Source organism: Chamaea fasciata, unplaced genomic scaffold (genome assembly GCF_029207755.1).
Source record: "Chamaea fasciata isolate MVZ Bird 193981 ecotype frontalis unplaced genomic scaffold, bChaFas1.0.hap1 SCAF_5, whole genome shotgun sequence".
In the NCBI taxonomy this organism is placed as follows: Eukaryota; Metazoa; Chordata; class Aves; order Passeriformes; family Sylviidae; genus Chamaea; species Chamaea fasciata.
This window is the reverse complement of record NW_027094090.1, coordinates 52,177,142-52,197,939: the sequence shown is the minus strand read 5'-3', so window position 1 is coordinate 52,197,939 and position 20,798 is coordinate 52,177,142. Positions and strand designations below refer to the sequence as shown.

General features: G+C 42.9%; 1 protein-coding gene and 1 long non-coding RNA gene across 2 annotated transcripts in view; one reads left to right on the top strand and one right to left on the bottom strand.

The window, feature by feature from the left end:
• Positions 1 to 231: 231 nt before the first annotated feature.
• LOC136290259 (uncharacterized) lies at positions 232 to 1,552 on the top strand. Its single transcript, XR_010721062.1, has 3 exons — positions 232 to 394; positions 486 to 619; positions 1,390 to 1,552. It is a non-coding gene; the product is annotated as an uncharacterized lncRNA (long non-coding RNA).
• A 3,665-nt stretch (positions 1,553 to 5,217) lies between these two features.
• SHISAL1 (shisa like 1) overlaps positions 5,218 to 20,798 on the bottom strand; it is a 72,377-nt gene continuing 56,796 nt past the window's right edge. The window contains exon 6 of the mRNA XM_066183667.1: positions 5,218 to 8,824. Coding sequence (XP_066039764.1) covers position 8,824 — 1 coding nt within the window. The 3' untranslated portion in view covers positions 5,218 to 8,823. The remainder of the gene's footprint in view (positions 8,825 to 20,798) is intronic.

Here is a 20,798-nt window from a genome sequence, read left to right as displayed (position 1 = left end):
GTAGAGTGTGGTTATTATTGCTTTGTTCTTGCTTCTAATATAAATATTTTCGAGATGTCCTTCTAACTGAATATGTTTGCGTTAAATCAGCAGTTCTGTTCTGTTTATTAAAACCAAACTTTTCCTTATTGAGTATTGTTGCAGAATTAATTACCAGCCTGTTACTGAGTTCCTTTCTTTTCCAACAAGGGAGGATTAAAGCGGCAGATGCTGGGAATGCATCAGCCGTGGCAGTTTTCATAAAGCTTTCCCTGAGGACTTGAATTTGCTGTTCTGTTATGTACGTGTCTTGGCCTGGAGATCAGATGAAGGCATTAGAAGAAACCCCTCATATTTACACCCAAGAAATCTCTACTAGGAGGGCCTGAAGAGAAGACTGTGCAAGATTCTGCAGGTTGGGCAATTTTCTTGCTGTCCTCTCTCAGATACAGTAAGAAATAGCCCAACCTTTTGCTTCATACTCTCTTCTCTGAATGCCCTGCAAGTTCCAGGTGTGATGCTGACCTGCTGAAACCTGGCTGCCACCAGATGCATCCTGCCCAGCCTCTCTGATCTGTACCTTGGAGCTACAAAGCACATGGAAACCCATGAGTAGTTCAGCTAAAACCAATGGCTTCAGGTATGCCAGGGTAGGTTTTCTTGGATGAGAAGCTTCTGGGATGAGAAATGCCAAAAAATAAATAAAATCCTGCAGTTGCTTTGTCAAAAGATTCATGTTTTTGCAGATGCCCCTGCCACCCAGTTTTATGTTTTCCTCTTAGTTCTGAAGTTTTCTGTGTGTCTTTCAGTGAGTAGCACTCATTTTCCTATGGCAGCACTGGAGGAATTAATGATGTCAGTTAGACAGGCTTGAGGGGGATGGCCAAGCCAGTGCCTTGAACTGGGACATGGCACAGTGAAGGAGAGCCAGAGTCTCTCAGCCAAGCAGGCTGAAACTTTCTGGGTCTGGGCCAGACCATTCTTCATGCTTGCAGGCACATCCTTGGTATGTGCTCACGTGCCCTGGCTGAGTGGCGGCTCCCTTTGATCCGAGGTGATCTCTGGAAGTTTGACTTTGCCTAGGAAAGGAGCCAGGCTGAGGTGTAAGTCTGCTGCTTGAGTATGTGTAAACAGGGGGTTGGGGTTCCCCCTGGCTTAGGGGCTCACAGTAACCAGGCACAAGGCTTGGCCTTCCTTCAGACCCTGCTATTTTTACCCGACTCTGCTTCAAATTTATTTGCGGCTTGCCAGCTCCCCGAGGTTTGTCTCCTCAATTCACCTCAGCAGCAAAGCCAAAGCCCAACCCTGTGGTGCTAACTGGGTAGGACTGGGGCAGCAGAGTGTGGGTTTGAAACACAGATGGAAAGCTCACACTTAAAAGTGTTTTTAAAAACTGCTTCCTTCCCTTAGGGCATGCAGATGTTCCTGGCTCCCTGGAAAACAGAGGGAAATGCCTCATTGCCTGGTGATGGAGTGAGGCAGAGAGTGGTGGGGCTGGAAAACCACACCTGCAACATGGGGAGACCTTGGCAAAGGGAAGGGCAGTGTTCCAGGGAGTGTGCCCTGGAGGAGAGGACAGCACAAAGGATCCTGGGTCAAACCTTGGGAAGTGGCCGTGCAAAAATCTGCCCATAGCATCAGGTTGCAAGTTTTACACAGCTCTGACAGAATCTTAGAATCTTTTCAGGAACAAGGCTTGGTTCAGAGCATGCTAGACTTCCACTGTGGGCTGGTGTTAGAAATGCATTTGGGAACCTCTAGTGACTACACGGGTATGGGCTGCAGCAGGGAATGGCATTTTGCAGCTGGTTAAGGGAAGAGCACAGTCCAGCCAAAATATTCTTTCTTGAGGTGTCATGAAGAAGTGAAACAGAAAATTTCTGGATTTGCCCAAATTGTCCAGCAAGGAATGTGTGTCTCTGCAGAAGGTTGCTGGAAGCCTTAGTGCTTACAATCTTTCAGCTGAGAAGAAAGGAGGTTCCTTAATACCAGTGGTTCTCCCATGGCTTGCTTTCCTGTTTGAATCCTGGAGATTGGGAGGAGGAGTTGAAAGTGTGATCAGGTAGTCCAAGTATTCCCGACTCTTTTCTGTCATAAAACAGTTCCACATCTGGGCACTCTTTCCGAATGTTTGTGGCTCCCCTTTTGCCGGTGTGATGCTGAAGGACCTGAGGCAAAAGAGCAGGTCCCCAGCCGAGGGCAGCAGTCACTGATGTCCTGACTGAGCACAGACACCTCCCTGCACAGACTGGGACGGCCAGTGCTTTACAAGCTGCTGGTCCTTGTAGAAAAGTCTTTTCTTGCAGAGGGCAGTGAGGCATGGCTGGGTCTCAGGGAGGGTGGGAGCACCTCCAAAAGCATTGCCTGCCATGCTTAGAGCACTCCTTGTTTATGGGCAGTGAGGAGAGAAGGTGTGAAAAGGAAGAATGGTGACTGCAGAGCACAAAGAGAAGTCACCTCCTGTGGCACTGAGTTACAGCCTAGAAACTCCATAAAAATGTGAGTGTGGCTTAAGCAGTGCCTTTTATTTGTGTGACATTTCTGTGTGTAGTATAACAAAACAAAATCTATGAGACTCACAGTATTGCATGATTTCGTTCCTTAGGGTTTGGGACTTTTAAAGTTTTTTATTAGCTGGAGATGATTTCATTAACAAACATCCATGCAGCTACCAAAGAAAAGAGGGAGAGGTTGTGAAATATCTTTGAGCTCCTCTATCTGCATAATAATAGCAGATCCAGTAGAGGGATGCTGTGTCTCCTTGCTAGATAAATTCCCAACTGGCTTCTTCTGGCGGCTGCTGGGAACACATTCACTGAGGGAAATAGGAGGTGGACTATGTGGTTAAAATGATAATGGAGTTTAGACAGCAAAACTCAGCTATCACTGGCTCACTGGAGGTGGCACTTCCTACTGTGCTCCCATCCACCCCAGCAGTGTTTTGCAACATGAATTCTTCCAACAAAAGCCAGGTGTGCTTGAGGAAGGTGGCTTTGCAGGGAACAGTTTGATTACTGCACAGTAATAGTAGTAAGGACGCAATATTTTTAATTCTCAGGACAGCAAATACTGGAGAGCAGAGGAGGTAGGCCTTATGCTGGGAAGCAAAAACCTTGAGGTAAAATGGAACCCAGCTTTTCAGATGTTTCAAAAGTTTCACCTGTTTTCAGTAGCCCTACATGAAAAAATGGCATTTTAAAGCAGCAACTATGAGGCAGTCAAAACAAACAAAACCCACATAATTCACAAAAATGCCTTAAATTAAATCTGTGTAGCTGGCTAATGGGAGAGTATTCTCAATTGTTACCTAGATCAAGCTTTTTGTGTTTGTATTGTTGTCAAAGCCAAGGATTTAAACCAGATTGTCACTGCTAATTCTCACTACAACAGAGCAGCAGGAGTAGCTATTCATACCTAATATATTGGTGTATCCCCCTCATCCCCCCAGTAATTTTATTTTTTTATTATCCAGATTAAATTAATTGTTGGGAATAGCTTGGGTGAGCGACAGAGTTTTGTCTTCTTGGAAACAAAAATCAAATCAGGTCTCTTTTCTCTCCTTGTCCTTCTGTATGTGTGAACAAGCAGCAAATCAACAAGGTCTCTGCTTTCTAGTAAGGATAAACAGTTTAAAGGAACTGGCTGTGATGCTCCTGTTTGTTTTTGACTTGGTGATAACGTCAGCCTGTAAGTCACTATCAGTGTTTTAACATCTTCTATGGAAATTCCAGAGGTACTGCTTGGTATATAAAAGCTGTTCCTGCTGAGCAAAATGTGCTGAATATAATCCTTACTCAACTACTAGATGCACATCATAAAAACAGTTGTAACTTGGTGAGGGAGCTGTAACACACCCAGTCCATTGATTTACATTCTCTTGTACATTTAACTGTTTTCACAATTGCAGGTGCAGTTTGAGAAGGGGACTGGGTTGCAATTATTTGTAATTTTACATATTTATGTATTTTTAAAGCTGCTTTTGTTCTCTTTCTTTCTGCAATATGTTCCATAAATTTTAGCACAGTGGAGTGCAATTGTAGTCTCTTACAGTTGCAAAACCCCTAAGAACTACTGAAGTGTTGCTTTAATGAAAATCACCCTTTTCTACATTAGAGCTGATGTGCTTTGTTATAGAAGCTGCAGAAACGCACTCTGGAACATGAAGTAAGTGACATTACAAAAGATTTCTCATCCTTCCTTTAAAATTTGGCTTTAAAATCTATTTTTGACTGTTTAGGTATATTCCTACAGCACAGTCACTCGTCTGAGGCTAGTGATCTGATGCTGAAGGATAGTTTCTAATGTGAAAAGATACCTGCTGTGTATAAACGCCAGAACTTCAGTTGGATATCAAGCATTTGGGATGGGCCAAAGAGGACAGCAAGTGCTGGACAGGAAAACAGCCAAGGAAAACTAAAGCTTGGGGGCAGCAGGAGAGAGCAAGAACTCTTCCTGTAAAAGAAATCAATGCATCCCAAGAGGTGATGTTGTCAAAAATACTCCCTTTTACTAATGGGAGAGTTGAAATTTCAGCTCAGCACCCTCAGTATTTTGGGAATATTGGCAATGATGCCTCCTAAACAGGTGACAAAGAGACTTGAGAGAGTGTTTAGGAAATCTAAACTTTTCTGGGGAAACTGTCCAGATCCTTCAGCCTGGAAGTGAAGAACAAATGAAATCTCTTTCCCCTGAGAACTGTTGGCCCTGCCTTTTTGTATAGAGCAAACTAAACTGTGTTTGCCTCAGCTGGGGAGGTGAGACAAGTGGGACAGAGTACTTTATGTGTGAAAGTCAAAATGTGGCTTGCTTTCTGCTCAGTTGCAGTTTGGCCTTCCCAGCCTGCCTTGAGTAGTGGAAAGGTTATGTTTATTTCTTAGCAGTCTCTGTTCAGTGCCCCACACTTCCCTCTTAAATATCTGATATTAGCAACTGCTGGAAAAGCGATGCAGACTAAATGGAACACGTATTGATTTATGCAATGGCCTTAGTGTTTTTTTTGTGATGTGGTTTGGCTTCTTGGGGCCTGCGTCTTTCCCCCCTCAGATCTAAATCCATTCTTGGAATACTCTCATTTTACCCTTGTACAGACTATGGAGTTCTGGGGGTTTCTTGCAGATGGAAAGGAACCCACGAGTTTTGAAGCTATTGAAATACTCGGAAGCTCAAATCTCTACAGCTATTCCAGACAGCCTTTGAAACACTAAAGCAAGTTTTATTACAGAGATTGGTTTACGTTACACTCATTTATTAAAACCTAAGGACGTTTTATAAAAACTACTGTATATAAAGACGAGAGCAGTGCAATAGCAGTGTAAAACACATTTTTGGTTTACTTGGCAATCACTTTAGAAAGACAACATGATTCATAATATGAAGTCAGAGAATGCTGCAAAAAATAGGACAGAATTAAACCAGAAACTAGATTAGCAAATCACTGGACACTGGCACGTATTGATTTCAAACATCAAGTGTTATGTAAACAGTATTATCATCAATGTATCAATAAAGAGAAATCACTGCAACCCTAGAATTTCTAGTTAGCTTAATTAGCCTAAAATAGTCTGCTGACTATCAAAATAGACTATTGTACTGTATATATTATCTTCTTAGTAATTTACTACTTTTGTAAAAGGAGGACTAGAAGAAATGCCTGTCTTACAGAAGAGAACTTTTGAGGCTGGGAAAAGGTGTTTCTTCCCAGCCGGTAGTTTGAGGTTTTGTTTTTGTTGCTTTACTTTCCATACACAATCACAGGTGGTGGAACAGAACTGACTTTAGAAAACCATTTTTACTTCACCGCTTCTTCAAGTGGACAGTCCTCATACAGAAATCACAGCTGGAGTAAAACTATAAAAAACAGGTGTCTAAAATAGCTGCTACAATATGCTGAATTATACATTAAGAGGCCAGATTGTTTTCACTCTGTTTTTCGTAAAATCCATAACCAGGGACGAAAGATGGTTAAATTACAACACCAAGTCCTGCACAAGCTTTATAACTTATCTTTTTATGTCCTACGTTATACACAGCAATTACTAAGAAGTTGGACACAGTTCCCAGTGAAACAGAAGAGAGGAAATTATTTGGACAGGAGAAGAGGCTTCTGGAGCAGGGAGGTCACTTATAGCCACTGAGATAGACAGCTGTCATTGTCACAGAGAGGGTATAATGTATGCACTTTTTAAAGTGTTAATTTCAGATCCCTTATTATTCCAAATGTACCAGGATGGACATAGAGGAAAATACATTTTTTTTTAGTCTAGATCATTTCTTTTAGAAAAGGATTGCATTTGAACTGGTCTCTGTGCAGAAATAACTGAAAAGTTCATTGCAGTTTATCTTGTCCACCATAATTTTGATCAAGTAAATGCAGGGGGGTATCAGAGCACAGCTACAGAGGTGGCCGAGGTGTTCAGGTGGCTGTTTGTGTAGCCAGTGCTCTTCTCCAGTGTCCCAACACCAAAGAAGAAGGGCTGACAGAAACGGTGGTAGGGAAATACACAGTGCACTCCTTCCCTTTAATTTAAGGCCCAACTAGCATTAGTCTTATTCAGGATCTTTTATTCTGCCCAAATAGAGAGACTATCAGGTCTAACAACACAACTGATGAAAAATTGTTCGCCAGCTACGACATGGATTTATCCATAAATTAATTGGTAGGCAAAATCAGAATTTCAGCCAGAGAGTATCTACCTTATATTAACTGGCTCTGTATAGAGAATAAAAGAAAACAAACAAACAAAAAGCACATCCATTACAAGGTATACGTGTACTAGAAGTAAAGCATAAAACTGCTCATTAATAACGCACAATTCCCAAAGGGAAAAAAACCCTTACAAAATACAGTAAGTCACACAAACCAGTATCTAATACAAATTCCTTTATGAACATAAGCTTTTTCCAAAGCTCTCTGTGGCAGTCATCACCTCACAATGAAAGTAGGTGCTGGGAGAAGGGAAAAGGACCAAGCAGTTACTGCAGAGCACCACACTGGTTACTGTGGATATTTCTTGGGGTGTCTGCAGGGGTTATGGATCTTGGAGCCAACGAGGAAGTGTGGAGGAGGTGGGATGCTGGCATGGATGGCATCACCTCCAGCTACTCAGTTTGCTTTGCTTTTCTTGGAGAGTTCTTAAGGTGTGACACAGGTGTAACACCCCAGGTGCACTGTGGCAGCTCCCTTAGGTCTCTACAAGCTGGGGGAGGGGGGGTGTGCAGGAGCTTCTGTGATGAGTGAGAGCAGGCCAGGCTTCAAGCTTTCCTGGGACAGGATGGAGTTTAATGCCTACAGGGTGGCACTCCCACCTGTGAATCATGTCTTTCAGGCACTGCCTGCCCTTACTCAGTGATACCCAGCATGTTTAGTTGTTGGTTTACAGAGAAAAGGGGAATGTGCACGTTGGTATGCTAATCAGATTGGGATTTATTTGAAGACTGGGCTTCCACTCCTGTGGTTTCCAGCCTTGTTGGATCCTCCAACACTATTTATTCCTTCATGATTTTAGTCACGTATCATCCTGAACTCCACTAGCCGTGAACTAACTCAAATCACTGGAAGAGTGTCCCCTTTGAGCTCCACAGAAGACTAAAATTCATGCAGCCAAAGAGGTACAAAAGGAACATTTGATTATCCATTAACAAGGTGTTCCCCATGTTGTGGTTACATGCAAAAAAGTATGGTTATTTTAAAGTTACTGAGATTTGCAGGAGAAAATCTTAGACATGAAGGATAAAATTGCCATTATCACAGCTTTGTGTTACAATTTCCAGATGAACTCCTCTGTCTGGCTATCATTGCCAGGATCTCCGTGCAAGTATCTCAAATAACTGAACTTCACAGGATTTGCTCATGTGACTGATACTGATGTGATTTTAAAATAATCCCATCCTGTGGAAAGTTACGTCAACCTATTGTAACTCAGTGACCAAGTGCCCCACACACTGCTGTGGCAGAGTCATTGCCTTCCTGCATTACAAATGGATTCTGAGACTTGCATGGGGTAAACTCTGCAGCCAGCCAGTGGCTGAGGGAATTGGACTATTGCCTTGTAAAGCAAGGGGACAGTGGTATTATTGCTTTTGAAATACACAGTTTGTTGGGTTTTTGTTTTTTTTTTCCTGTTTCTCTTTCAGCTTCAAGGAGTATGGGGGTGGAATGGTGTAGCATCCTAATAAAGTTGCCCTCTTCAAGAACCTGAAATTAAGATGGGCTCGGATGTCTTAGCTGAATCATTGTCAGTGATCTAAAAATGTGCATTATGGTTGAAGTGATTGTAGTCTGACTCAATGCAAGGGCTCTGCTTACCTGTGCAATGCATAGGACAGTATGGTTAACAGTGATGTGGATTGCCAGCATCTACCCTATTGTGACAAAATGTTCACCAGAGAACTTTGGAAAAACTCACATTCAGGATTCTGACACTTAGGCTGAGATTAGGCTCAAATGGCAATTGATGGATGGGGAGGCAAAGAAAAGTTATCTACCAAAGGTTTATCTTGTGGTTGTTTTCCAACTTTGTGTGGATTTGCCAGAGCAACTTAATTTTTTTCCTACTGAGCGTTTTCACAAATGTGATGCTTCCTTTCATAGATAATAGTGTCAGTCTAGAATTAAAATATTGCTTACAGACTACTTTCTCCTGGAGACTCTTTCTATATCATTTGCCTGTAGAAGTTGTTTGAATGATGTCTGTCTTCAGGTGACTTGCTCAGTCTTTCTCTTGTAGTCCTCTCTCCTGCTTATCCATAATTTTTTCAGCTCTTGTAATTTAGTTGATTTTCTTGAAAGCTGCTCCTTGAAGTCTGGTCTTACCTCTCCCATCTTGAGGCACATCAATATAATTTTCTGGAAGACACAAAGCACAAATTGTTTCCATAATGTTTCAGGAGCACCCAACACCAAAGTATTTCCTGTAAAGAGAAACCTGTGGTATTCTCAGCTGCAGATTTAATTTGTGGAGGCAAGAAAGAGGAAGAAATAGCATGAGGAAGAAAGAGGAGGTGTTAAGTGGTCTCTACCTTCCCTTTTTAGTTCTGTTTGGTCTGGTATGACCCCGTGTCTGTTATGGATGGCTGGATTCTCCTTTTCTTTTTTGATTCTGCATCGCCAGGGTGGGAGGATAAGCTTGTTTCTTCCTGGTCATATTAAACTGGTCCTGGCTGCTTACTCTGACTCTTATTCCTTTTCTGTGATGAGAAAATGTGCTTCGATTTCCACATATATATGTAGGTAAATAATATATTGAAGTGCTTTTCTCACAGAAGTGTTTTAAGTACTGCTAAGCTTTCTGCTCGCAGCCTTCTGGACATTTGAGCTGCTTTCAATTTGCTGCTTTAAGTCTTGTGCAGTGCGCAGTGCAACTGGCTGTGTGATCCATCCACAGACAGCTATGGCAGGGCGCAGGGCACTGGGCTGAAGGTCCAGCTAGGGAATGTTTTGAGGCAGACTAAGATCACTGATCATAGTACCAAATTGAAGAAATACATCTGTTTGCTCAAGCAGGTAACAAGTGCAAGATGCTGGGCAGTGCAAGGTGGGCTATGCAGCCACCTGAGCCATACCTAAGCACAGCAGCGTTACCTTAATTCAGATTGAGGTATTTTTCATAGTACTGTCCACCAGGGAGGACCTCCAGACAGAAATATGCAATTTTCTTACAACTCTGAGAGTTTAAGCCTTCACCCAAAACTCAGTCACGTGAGACCTGCCAAGGTTTGACAGCTAATTTCTTTCTAATAATCCAATAGCCCACACTGCCTCATTCATGTTAGAGATACAAAAAAAGATTATGTTGCTTTTGTTCTGTCACTCTCCTTTTTTGATACTGGTAGAAATGCACATTAACACAACATGCAAACCTGCCTCTTGTAAGGAGGCACAGAGATGAAGTTTAAAATGAGTTGTTCATATCTAGAAGAGAGTCTCAGGAGACTTAGCTATAACTAATTAAAAAAAATGCCTGGGGAGAAAGAAACTGAAAAGTTTGAGTGCATTTCATGGCTTGCAGGCACCTCTGTCCTTCACACCACCTTCAGTTATTTCTTCTCACTCTTTTGTAGATTGCCACGTGCGCTTCCCCTCGTGTGAAATGCTTTACTAATCTGCTATCTGCATAATTAAAATCACTTTAGACTTTGACAGGATGCAGTTTCTTTTATTTATCTATCTTTGCTTTTAAATAAGTGTTTAGAGAAGAAGCAGATAGAGCAGGGATTGGTGTGTCCTAGACAGAGTGAAATTTTGAACGTGCCTGACCTATCAGCCAGTTACTCTTCCTCTACCCGAGTGTCCCAAAGTTGCTGCTGGCCAGGTCCTTCTTCAGGTTAATGCAAAATCAAGAGTGTCATCAAGGTGGTATGAAGTGAGAGTTACTTGAGTTCCGGGACCCAAAGACCATAGATAGCAAAGTTCATGAGTATTTGTATGCAGCACCGAAGCTAAAACATCCCTCCTGTGAGTAGCCTGGATTTCCCGCCAATTCTTCTCATCTGTCTAAAGCAATGGGAGAATGAGTGGGAGGATGTGGACAGCAGAGCCAGCAACACACTCAGCTCTGAAAGCCTCTCACAGCAAGTAGGAAACCCTGCATTTTCCAAGCTGGATGAGTCTGGGCAAAATCCATAGCTTCTCCCTGACAGGACAGTTGCTAGGCTAAAAGGTGCTCTTCCCCTACAAAAAATGAGGTGGAGTGTATGATTGATTGATTGATTGATTGATTTATTAACTGGGGACTGGACCAGTAAGGTTTAGAGGCACTGCTTCCGATCATTTTGGAAGAGCAGGATGCCGTAAAAATACCTGCATTTTCCTAAGAAAGGGGAATGCTAATTTCCACGTGCAGGAGTGTTATATTCCAGTCTCCCAACATAGCGTGCTCAGCAACAGAAACCCTGTGTTTGTCACTTTTGGTCACTTCTACAGGGTTTTAATGCCTGAAGCCTGTGCTCCGGAGGTGGCTCAGGTTGCTCCTTTCCCCTGGCAAAGGCTGTTGTCACTGTACTGCACCCCAGGCTGCCACTGCTGCTCAATGAACAGCACTCAGTCAAGCCACATCAATGTGGGGGGGAGCTTCAGACCAGATATTAGGAAGAAGCTCTTCCCTGTGAGAGTGGTGGGGCCCTGGCACAGGTTGCCCAGAGAAGCTGTGGCTGCCCCATCCCTGGAAATGTCCAAGGCCAGGTTGGACAGGGCTTGGAGCAGCCTGGGCTAGTGGAAGGTGTCTCTGCCCATGCAGGGGGTGGAACTGGATAAGCTCTAAGGTTCCTTCCAACCCAAATCATTCTGTGATTCGGTGGTTTTCATTGCCTGTCAAGGCAGCAGCCAACTGAAAGACTGCCTCCTCTTTGACAGCAATAATCGCTTGGTGGCTCAGTTCTGCTGGAATGAAATGCCATCCATTAGTAATGAAGGAATGATTCAGAGCCTCTGGAGGCAAGTTTTTCCACAGATTACTGCAATTTTTCTAACAAATGAGGTAAACAGTTGCCACATTCACCATTACAAGGCCTCTGGTTAAGTTGGTGTTGACATAAAAGTGCCATTGATCAGCACAGTCCCTTCAGGCCTCAGATACACCCTGGACCTACACAAGCTGTGGCTCACAGCTCACACGAAAGAAACCGGCGTCCGCAACTGCTCAGGTTTCACTCTGGCATAAAATGGCACTACACTGATCTGAGCAGGCCTCCTGTGATCTGCATCTGTTGAGGTTCTACTGCAGTGCCTTCCAGTCTGGTCAGTGGGACTGGGAGAAAAGCTTTTGCTCTCTCTAGTCACATGCAGAGCTGGGATGCCAGGCTAACAAACAGCTTTCTGCAATAAGAAGCCCTTGGTGGCTACACTGATTGCTACAGGAAATAGGAATGTGCTCTCCTTCCCCCAGCAAACGAAGGACAAGGGAGGACAAAGCACAGTGCACCAGACTTTGTAAAGGCCTCACTAGATTGAAAGGAAGGACATAAGAAATTAATTGCAGGACAAGCACTAAGTGAAAAGCCATTCAGTTGTCTAAACATATTTCAAACCAGAAAGAAATAGAATATAATCTAATCCCTCTGCCTGTGAAGCCTGCCAAAGAGCAGGGAAATAATTTTCATAGTTTGGCATCTGTAGTCTCCTATGACTGTTATACAGAGCATGTAACATTATATCCAAAATATATACTGAAAGGTTTCTTGGGTTACCAATACTAATTCTTGTAAGTTACAAAATTCCAGAATGAATGCTACTGGTTCAATCTCAATTTGGCCATCTTGTTTGCGTGAAAGAAAGTGGAAAGTCTCAGACTTTTTAGGTGGGGCTCCTCTTTTCCCTTTTTTTTTTTTTTTTTTTTTTTTTTTTTTTTTTTTTGGAAAGAACATCAAAATAGCTGCATGATTAAGGTTTTCCCAATGCAGAGGAAACTTCAACAAGAAGAAAAAATTGTTTCAGGCTGGCTCGATGCTGAAGAGATTGAATGTTCAGGGTTTTTTAAATTGACAAGGAACAACCCAGCATTATGCAGTGGCCCTGGGTGCTGCCATCTTACCATAAAGGAGCATTGGAATCACCTCTATTTTCATCTCCTGGCTGAATTACCTCACTTTTGATGGACCACAAATTCTCATCTGGTCTAGCTGTGAAATGCATCCTGGCACCTGCATGAGGTTCGGATGAGAGAAGGACCTTAAGTGATGGCAAATCAATTTTGTCACAGCCACTGTGTAAAATGACCACCATCACTGATAACCACTGCTAATATTTCTAAATAATAGCTGGCTGAGGGAAGAACAGGTATCTGGTGCTTAAGACTTTAAACAAAAGTCAGGTACTGGAAGTGTTCAACTTGAAAAACAGACTGAAATTCCAACTCAAGTGCTGCTCCTACTACACCTGACAATTCTGCAAAAATTGAGAGAAATGTCAGAATGTTTGAAAGCAAATACCTCAGGATGGTGTTAAGGTTTAAACGGAATAAGTGTGCAATACATGCCTGATTCACCTGAGCTAAACAACGTTGCTTTGCAGGTGGGTGGAAAGCATTTGGATTATTTAGATTTCCCTTGCATTATGCTTAGAGTAGCCTATCTGCTCACGCTGCGACGAGCTAACATTAGCACAGTGTCAGTGAGGTGAGACACAAGGTATGAATGTCACCTGTCAGGCTGTTCTCCCTTCAGCCTAGGAAATGCAGGTGGGAAACAGGCATGTGCTTACTTCCACCAGTTGAATGGCTTGTCTGTGTAATGGGAGCTAATTATCACCTAAGGGCATCGTGTTAAAAGGTGATTGCTGTCAGCTGTCTCAGACATCGGAGCATTGACTGTTTACAATGCATTACTAGAAAGGATTACCAGAAAAAACCAACTTGTGAAGCAGCCCAATTTTAAAGAGGTTTCCATCTGAATAATTTGGTATGAGTGCTGGTAAGTCTGCTTTTTAAATTGCTCACCCATTTTTCTTAAGAATCTCTTACAGACCAGCTGAAGCTTGTGCAACTCCTGTAAGGGCTCAGGGGACATAACCCGAACTGCACACCGCACCCTATCACTTCTGAAAGCTGCTCCCAGTTTTGGGGGAACTTTAGACACTTTGGGAAGATCTTGTGTTCCCAAGAGACAGGCTGGCTTGGACAGAGAGAGTTGCTGGCAGATGTCAGGCTGCTGTCCTGCAGAGGAAGGTTGGTGGGTCAGGGGAGATGCAGGGCTGCCCTCCGTGTCACAGGGACAGATAAGAACTTCAAAGATTTAAACGCCACTGCTGCTTATTTGCCAGATAAATCTGAAACCAACAGTAAGACCTCCTAATTAACAATAGCTGTGTACCCCCCACTGGTGTGCACTCACCCATGAGATTGGGTTATCACACCAGTGGAGGGGCTTTGTTTGCCTCTTTAAATTACTTTTAAATATGATGCCATGGCTACTTTTTTTTTTCTTTCTTTCTTTTTTTTTTGGCTAATATTGAGTTTAGAGATGGTTTTCAGAGGAACACTTTGCCTATAGGATGTGTTTGGGCTTCACACTGGCAGGCTCACTGGTTTGGACTTGTGTCTAGGGCAGTGCTGTGATCTGGAAGCCAGAGAGCTGGGAAACCAACTGAATCTGTCAGGAACTGGTTTTGGTACAGCACTATGGTCACACTACTAAAGAGCTGGCTGCTGTTTTGAGCAGTGAGGCTTAGGATCTGCTTGGATCCAAGGCCTGTCCTACAAATGGGTGCAGGAGCAGATTTGGCACTTGGAGGGAGGCTGGAGAGCTGCTGCAGGCAAGGACTGGCCTCCAGCTCCTTCCCCTGACCTGTGGGCGTTAAAATAGCAGCTGGCTTAACTTTTGTTGTTCATACAGCTGCCTGGCCAGCAGACCAAAGCTAAGAGGGAAAACTGGTTTCCTGTAGAGTCTCTGGAATTTCTATAATTGTGCAAATTAAATACATCTTTTGTCCCATCAGCTGAGTTGGGTGGGAGAGGAATGAAACCACACAGGATACAATTTTCTCTATTTTTTTACTAATGGCCATATTTTACTATACTCACTTGCAAAGAGCAGTGATGTGAAACCAATTGGGTTGCTAACATAAATAAACATAACTTACTGTAAATAATGGTTTCTGAAGTAATCCTATGCTCCTGAAAGTCAAGCATTTTTCGATTAGTAGCAGTGTTTTTCATTTGGTAGTTCCTGAATTGGTTGATACTCCTGAACACTGGTCTGGAAAGTAAAAACATCCAGGAGAATTTCTGAGGTTTGTTTTTATTTTAAATGGAAATATGAAGCATTCAAAGTTTGATTTACAAGTTTTGAATGGAGGAACAGATGAAGGTTTGAGGACATAAATTGAAAGATGATCACTGAGAAGCTGTGTTTTTCCTCAGACTGCAGTCTGACTTTTCATGATCTGAAATGTTTTCTTCTTCCTCTTAAGGTTATTTCAGAGAAATACTCAAAACACCCCAGGCCTTCAAAGGTGTCTTAAAAGGGCAGATGGCCAATTACAAGTAAAACTGAAAATTAGCTGGACTTATTAATTTTGCAGATACTTATGAAACCCTTGTGTCACTACCAGGCTGCCTGAATCAGATGTGTCACCTGAGGCTGAAATTCATCCTGTTGATTGTTTAATTTTCCTGCTAACATGTGGAAGTCCTTAAGTAGCTGATACACCTGAACTGAAATTTCTTTGCATGATTCACAAAATGCCCCCAGCTCTGGTTTTGCTATGTAAACAGTTTGAGCTGCTTTCAAGTTTTTTGAAGACCCCAAGGCATCATAATGCCAAGCTGAATGTGGGTATCATGCAAGGAACTCCAGACTTAGTATTCTACTTGAGACTGTGCTCATTTTCACATCTTTTTCATATAACTGGAGTGACCAAATAGCTTTAATTGCACTCCTGTCATAAAGGAAGATATTTAAAAACACAGGAACTATTGCTAGAGGCAAGAGAGTATTTTTTTGTCTGCTTCTTTAAGGTCCAAGTGTGTTGCTTTGGAAAGGAGATTTATTGCCGTGTGTAGTGTAATTTAATGCCATAGGTACTCCAAGTGGGTTTCATCCCACCTAACTGCAGACTTCAGAATGGTAGGATGGGTTAATTTCCAGAGAGTCACCTCAGGGTCCTGTATTGTCAACAGAAAGCAACTCTGCAGAACTATTTTACTTCTGCAGAGCTACTTTATTCTTCTTAGACAGGCTCCAAAAGAAACTGGTAGTGCAGAAACCTCAGAGGTCCCAAGCCTCACTTAGGAAATGAGAAGCCCCACTGGCCCCAAAAACTGAATTACAAAAATGTGCAGCACTAGTACAGATTTCTCTTAATATCATCTTCACTCTCACACTACCACCTGCAAATATGCAATTTCCTATGTGAATATATGCAACCCTGGTTTACAGTCCAGTACCACGAAGTGGAAGGATTTCTGTAATCTCCTTGTTCTGGTTTCCCTCATGTTTATTCATGACCAGATTTAATGAACATGTATAACAGACCTGTAACATCCTAAAAGATTCTGATGGAAAACCCAAGGCCTGTAGGTATCTCCTCAAACACAGCTACCTCTGGAAAGAGAAGCGGATTCTTATCCTACATCTGCTTCTGCAGTTCTAGATCTTTTTTCCCCCCCATCTCACAAACTCAGTGGCAGGAAAGGTGAGTCCCTGAGGCTCATGACATGCCAAGAGATGTTGCAGGTTCCTGTGGGTGGAGTAAGAGATGGGTGCTCTCTGGAGCAGGGCTTGATCCTCAATTTGTTCTTGATACTGCTGTATCAAGAACAAAACTCTTAAAAAAAAATCTGTGACTTGAACTATTTCTGCATCAGTGGTAAGGACTGAGCTATCTCTGGTTTCAGCTCATCCCAATTTCCCAAAAGCTGGTGTCACCAGCTTTCAAAATCTGTTCCTAGGGAGTGGCTCTGACATATCTCAGATACTCCAATATTCTCTATGTGTGCTGAGCTCTTACACAGCAGTGCCAAACCATTCATCTTAGATCCAGGAGAGCACAGTGGAAAGTACAGGAGGCTTTACAAGAGCACGCCCTTCTGTGTTAAAATTCAGGTACATGATAGGAGAAAAAGGTCTCCTTTTGTGCTGAGTGACAATTTGACTTGAATAGATCCTCTAGAAATGGAAAGTGAGGTTTAAAAAAAAAAAAGTAGTAAAACTTGGCATATGATTTATGATGTAGCTTATTAGGACGCTGCCCTTCCCTGCTTACACAGTCTCCTAATGCACTGCAAATACTGACAGAGATATTTTAAAAACTACAAACGCCAAAATTTTGGTTGAACAGTATTGCTTGATTCAGAAAGAAGAGCAGGTATTTAATTTTTTCAATGAATTTACTTATAAATGAAGGACATAATTTAAAAGGCTGGCTATGCAAGCTATACTCAGTATAGCTCAGAGAATCCTAACTTATGGGGGTAGTCAACTCCAGGTGTTGTAACAGGTCTTTGCAAGTTACAGCTGAGGGTAAATGCAGCTCAGTTATACAGGACAATGTGGTTTGTACCTTGGCATTAATTGAACAGAGAAGTTAGTGAGTAGAGAAGAAATATAGCCAGATGTAAGGAATGCATGTGTTTATTTATGTATGTATACATCTGGCCCACAGTTCCTGTATATAATCTCTGACATTTTTGATACAGGTGTAGCTTTGTTTCTGTGTAAAATTCAAGAATAACCTACTGAGCTAAACAACAGCCCAGGCCAACCTACATCAGGGGAGTATCCTGCTCTTTTTGCCCTGAAATCTTGGCACCAGCAAAATTCAATCTATTAAAATTGCTGCCTAGCATGTCCTGATGTCTGACAGAGGCTAAAACCCAACCACTTTTGTGAAAATTGAACTGCTGAAACACACTGCAAGGGAAAAGGGGTCAGCCAAACATTAGATTGGAATGTTCTGGTGTCATTTGCAGAGCTTTGAAGTACTGACTTTGACTTCTTTAGAGGCCTACAGAAGTCAAGAAAACTGGAAGCCACTGAGATTTCGGGGGACTTATATTAGAAGCAGGACAAGAGTTTCTCCCAGACTCTGTTTGAAAGGAGGTGGCAATGTTGGTTTACAAGGCAGATCAAATGAGTATATTGCTTGAACTGGATCCCAGCTGGATCACTAAGAAATACTCCAGTCTCTTGTTCCCCTGGTAGGAGGGTGGGTGCTGCAGGGACACGGGGGCACAACAGTGGAGGAAAAGGAGGAGGAAGGTGCCCAATTCCTTTGCTGGCCTCCAACAACCAGGGAGCCCTTCTCAGTGCTGGAACTGCTCCTCAGCCTCTGCACTTCATTTGACTCAGGAAGTTACCCCTCCCTTCTTTCTTCCATTTCCATTTCTCTCTCCTGAGCATGAACAATCTTCTGAGACAAGATGCATGTGCTGCTTCCCTCTGCCTTGCCAGAGGCTCAAATTGCTCCAGCTGCACAACCATCTATTTAGGAGGGAGGAATCAGTTTCAGCACTTGAGTTTTGAGCACCAAACCTGTGGTTTAGCTCAGAGTTGCATATTTACTCCAAGCTAAATTAGCTTTTTTATTTACTGCCACACAGTACAGGAGATTATGTCATTTCTGGAAATAAAATGCATATTAATGACATGTGAGAAAAAGTATTTTTTGAAATAGTTACTCCTTTTACCAAGAGCTTTATTTTCTGCTCTCACTTTTCAGTATTAAGAGGGCTAGTCTTCTGAGTCAGAGCTCAAGAGAAAATAAGTAGTAATTACAGTGTTGAGAGCTTTCATTGTAGGATGACACCAGTTATGTTTCCTGCAACTGTTCTTTCTGTGTATGTTTTTCTTTTCACAACTGAATTTGTGGGGCTTTTCTAGCAGCCGGAAAATTTAAACTACTTCTTTTAAAATAAGTTTCTGAAGATACTTCAAAAAACAACACAGAACTGCTTTTTAACATTAACAAAAGTATCAACAGCTATAATCAATAGAGTAAAGCCTTTGAAATTTAATCTGGTTCCTGTTTGGCTTCCTCTTGTAGATCCAGTGTATACTTCCTTGCACATAATCATCCAAGCAATAAATAATTTTTAACTTTGGTTCTTTGCAGTTAGGAGCAGAAGGGCAACACCCACAACACCACCATTGGTTACAGCACTACATACTGGAAGTGATGTTAGAAAGGCAATTTTATACAGAAATGCTTCTTCCCTCTTTCCTCCCTGCCTTTCCCACGTAAAAAAGTGATAGGAGAAATTGAGGTGAGCTGTGACGTGGAAAGAGAAGAGGCCAAGGACTGTGGGCAATTTTAGCAGAGTGCAAAAGGCAAGAAAACAATTTCTTTTCTGTGGTTATCTGAGCTGTGTGGCTGGTTTTACGCAGAAACATGTTTTGACGCCAGTGCTGGAACTGTGACTGGTTTATTATTTTTAAATTGTATCACAGCTGCATCTAGATATGGGTGTTTTGGGGCATCAAATGTCCTCTGGCTGCAATAGGAACTTTGTGCATGGCTCAGTGACAGTGTATGATCCCTGCAGAGAAGTATTTCTTGAGTCACAGAGAAAGAAAAACAGTGCTTGGTTGGTGCCACAGGACTGAGGAATTCCACTTGGTATGGCATGGTTTGAATGACAATTTAAAAAGCAGAGAAAGTTTTTTTGTTGTGTACCATTATGACTGCCAGCTGGTGGGTTATTCTTGTTTTGTTCTATGTTACTTCTCATTATTTGCCCCCCCCCCTTTTTTTTTTTGCATCTGTGTGCACATTTCATATTGTGTATCTATTGTATGCTCATTTTTTATTGACAGAAGTTTAAGCTCCTAAAGAGCTGCCCAGTAATAACTGCATCTATCATGTGTGCACCTTAATGTTAGAGGAAAAGCAGAAAGGCTGTAAGAACTCAGGATGATTAATTCCACAACAGCTTTTACATGCACACACTGTAACAGACCCCATGACCCCATTGCTGGATGCTCTCGTGTCCACTATAATCTCATAGCATTTCCACACAAAAAGTTGGAAGCCTGTTACATATAAAAATAATTTTCACCTCTTCAGTGCTGCTATCACCACTGGCTCTCTGAGCTCACAGAACCTGAGAAATGAGGACCGGGCAGGTGGTGCCAGGATGAGGCTTTGCCCAGAGATTCCCATTCTCTGGAGTGATTATGCAATCACTTCGCAGTCCCGCTGGCATCAGCAGCTATTATGCAGCAGCTGCATAATCAGGCATTTATTGGAAGAGGTGGGGAAGGAAGAAGGCCACATGTTTGTCCCCAGCAGTCCTGAATGGCAGAGGGTGATACAAGTGGAGAAAAGCATTGTGTGAGTTTTGATGTGCAGCTGTTGGTTTGTGTTTTCTGACTGCTCAGTGAGCATGATGCGCTTGTCGTGCTGGGAAAATGTTATGCTTGGGTCACACCAACCCTCTGCAGCTCCAGGCTGGGGCAGAGGGGCTGGAAAGCTGGAAAAGGCCCTGGGGGTGCTGGGGACAGTGGCTGGACAGGAGCCCAGGTGGGCAAGAGCCCAAAGGCACCTGGGCTGTGCCAGCCATGGTGTGGCAGCAGGGCCAGGGCAGTGACTGTCCCCTGTGCTGGACACTGCTGGGGCCACACCTCAGATCCTGTGTCCAGTTCTGGCCCCTCACAAGATAGACATTAAAGGGCTGGAGGAGCAGGAGGGGCTGAGGGGGCTGGGAAGGCCCAGCCTGGCATAAAAAAGGCTCATGGGGGACCTTGTGCTCTTTACCACTATCTAGAAGAAGGCTGATAACAGGTGGGGGTCTGTTTCTTCTCCCAGATAACAACTGATAGGGTAAGAGGAAACAGCCTCAAGCGGCACCAGGGGAAGTTTAGGTTAGATGTTAGAAGAAATTTCTTCTCTGAAAGAGTTGTCAAGCACTGGCAGAGGCTACCCAGGGCAGTGGTAAAATCCTCATGCCTGGAGGGATTTCAAAGCTGTGTGGATGTGGCACTTGGAGACATGGGTTGACAGTACTGGTGGAATGGTTGCACTCAGTGACCTTAAGGGTCTTCCCCAGCCTAATAATTCTAAGAAAACTGATGTTGGTGTGAATCTTCTGGGACTGCAGCCTCACCTGTTCCCCAGATAAATCAGATTTTTGAAGAGCTGTTCTCTTAGGGTCCTCAGGGCAGGTCTAACCTCCCATCCTTCCCACTGTTGCTTACGTTTCACAAGCTCCCTTGCCAGTTTTAAAATCACAAGTAATGGGTGTTCTGCTGCATCTCAAGACATTTCCTTGATCAACTGCCACCTTAAAAAGAAATGCACATTTTGGAGGAGATGAGTCCCACTGGCAAATTTCAGCTGGATAAATGACTTCTAGAAAATCATCTTCCAGCATAATGCCAAAAAAATTAAT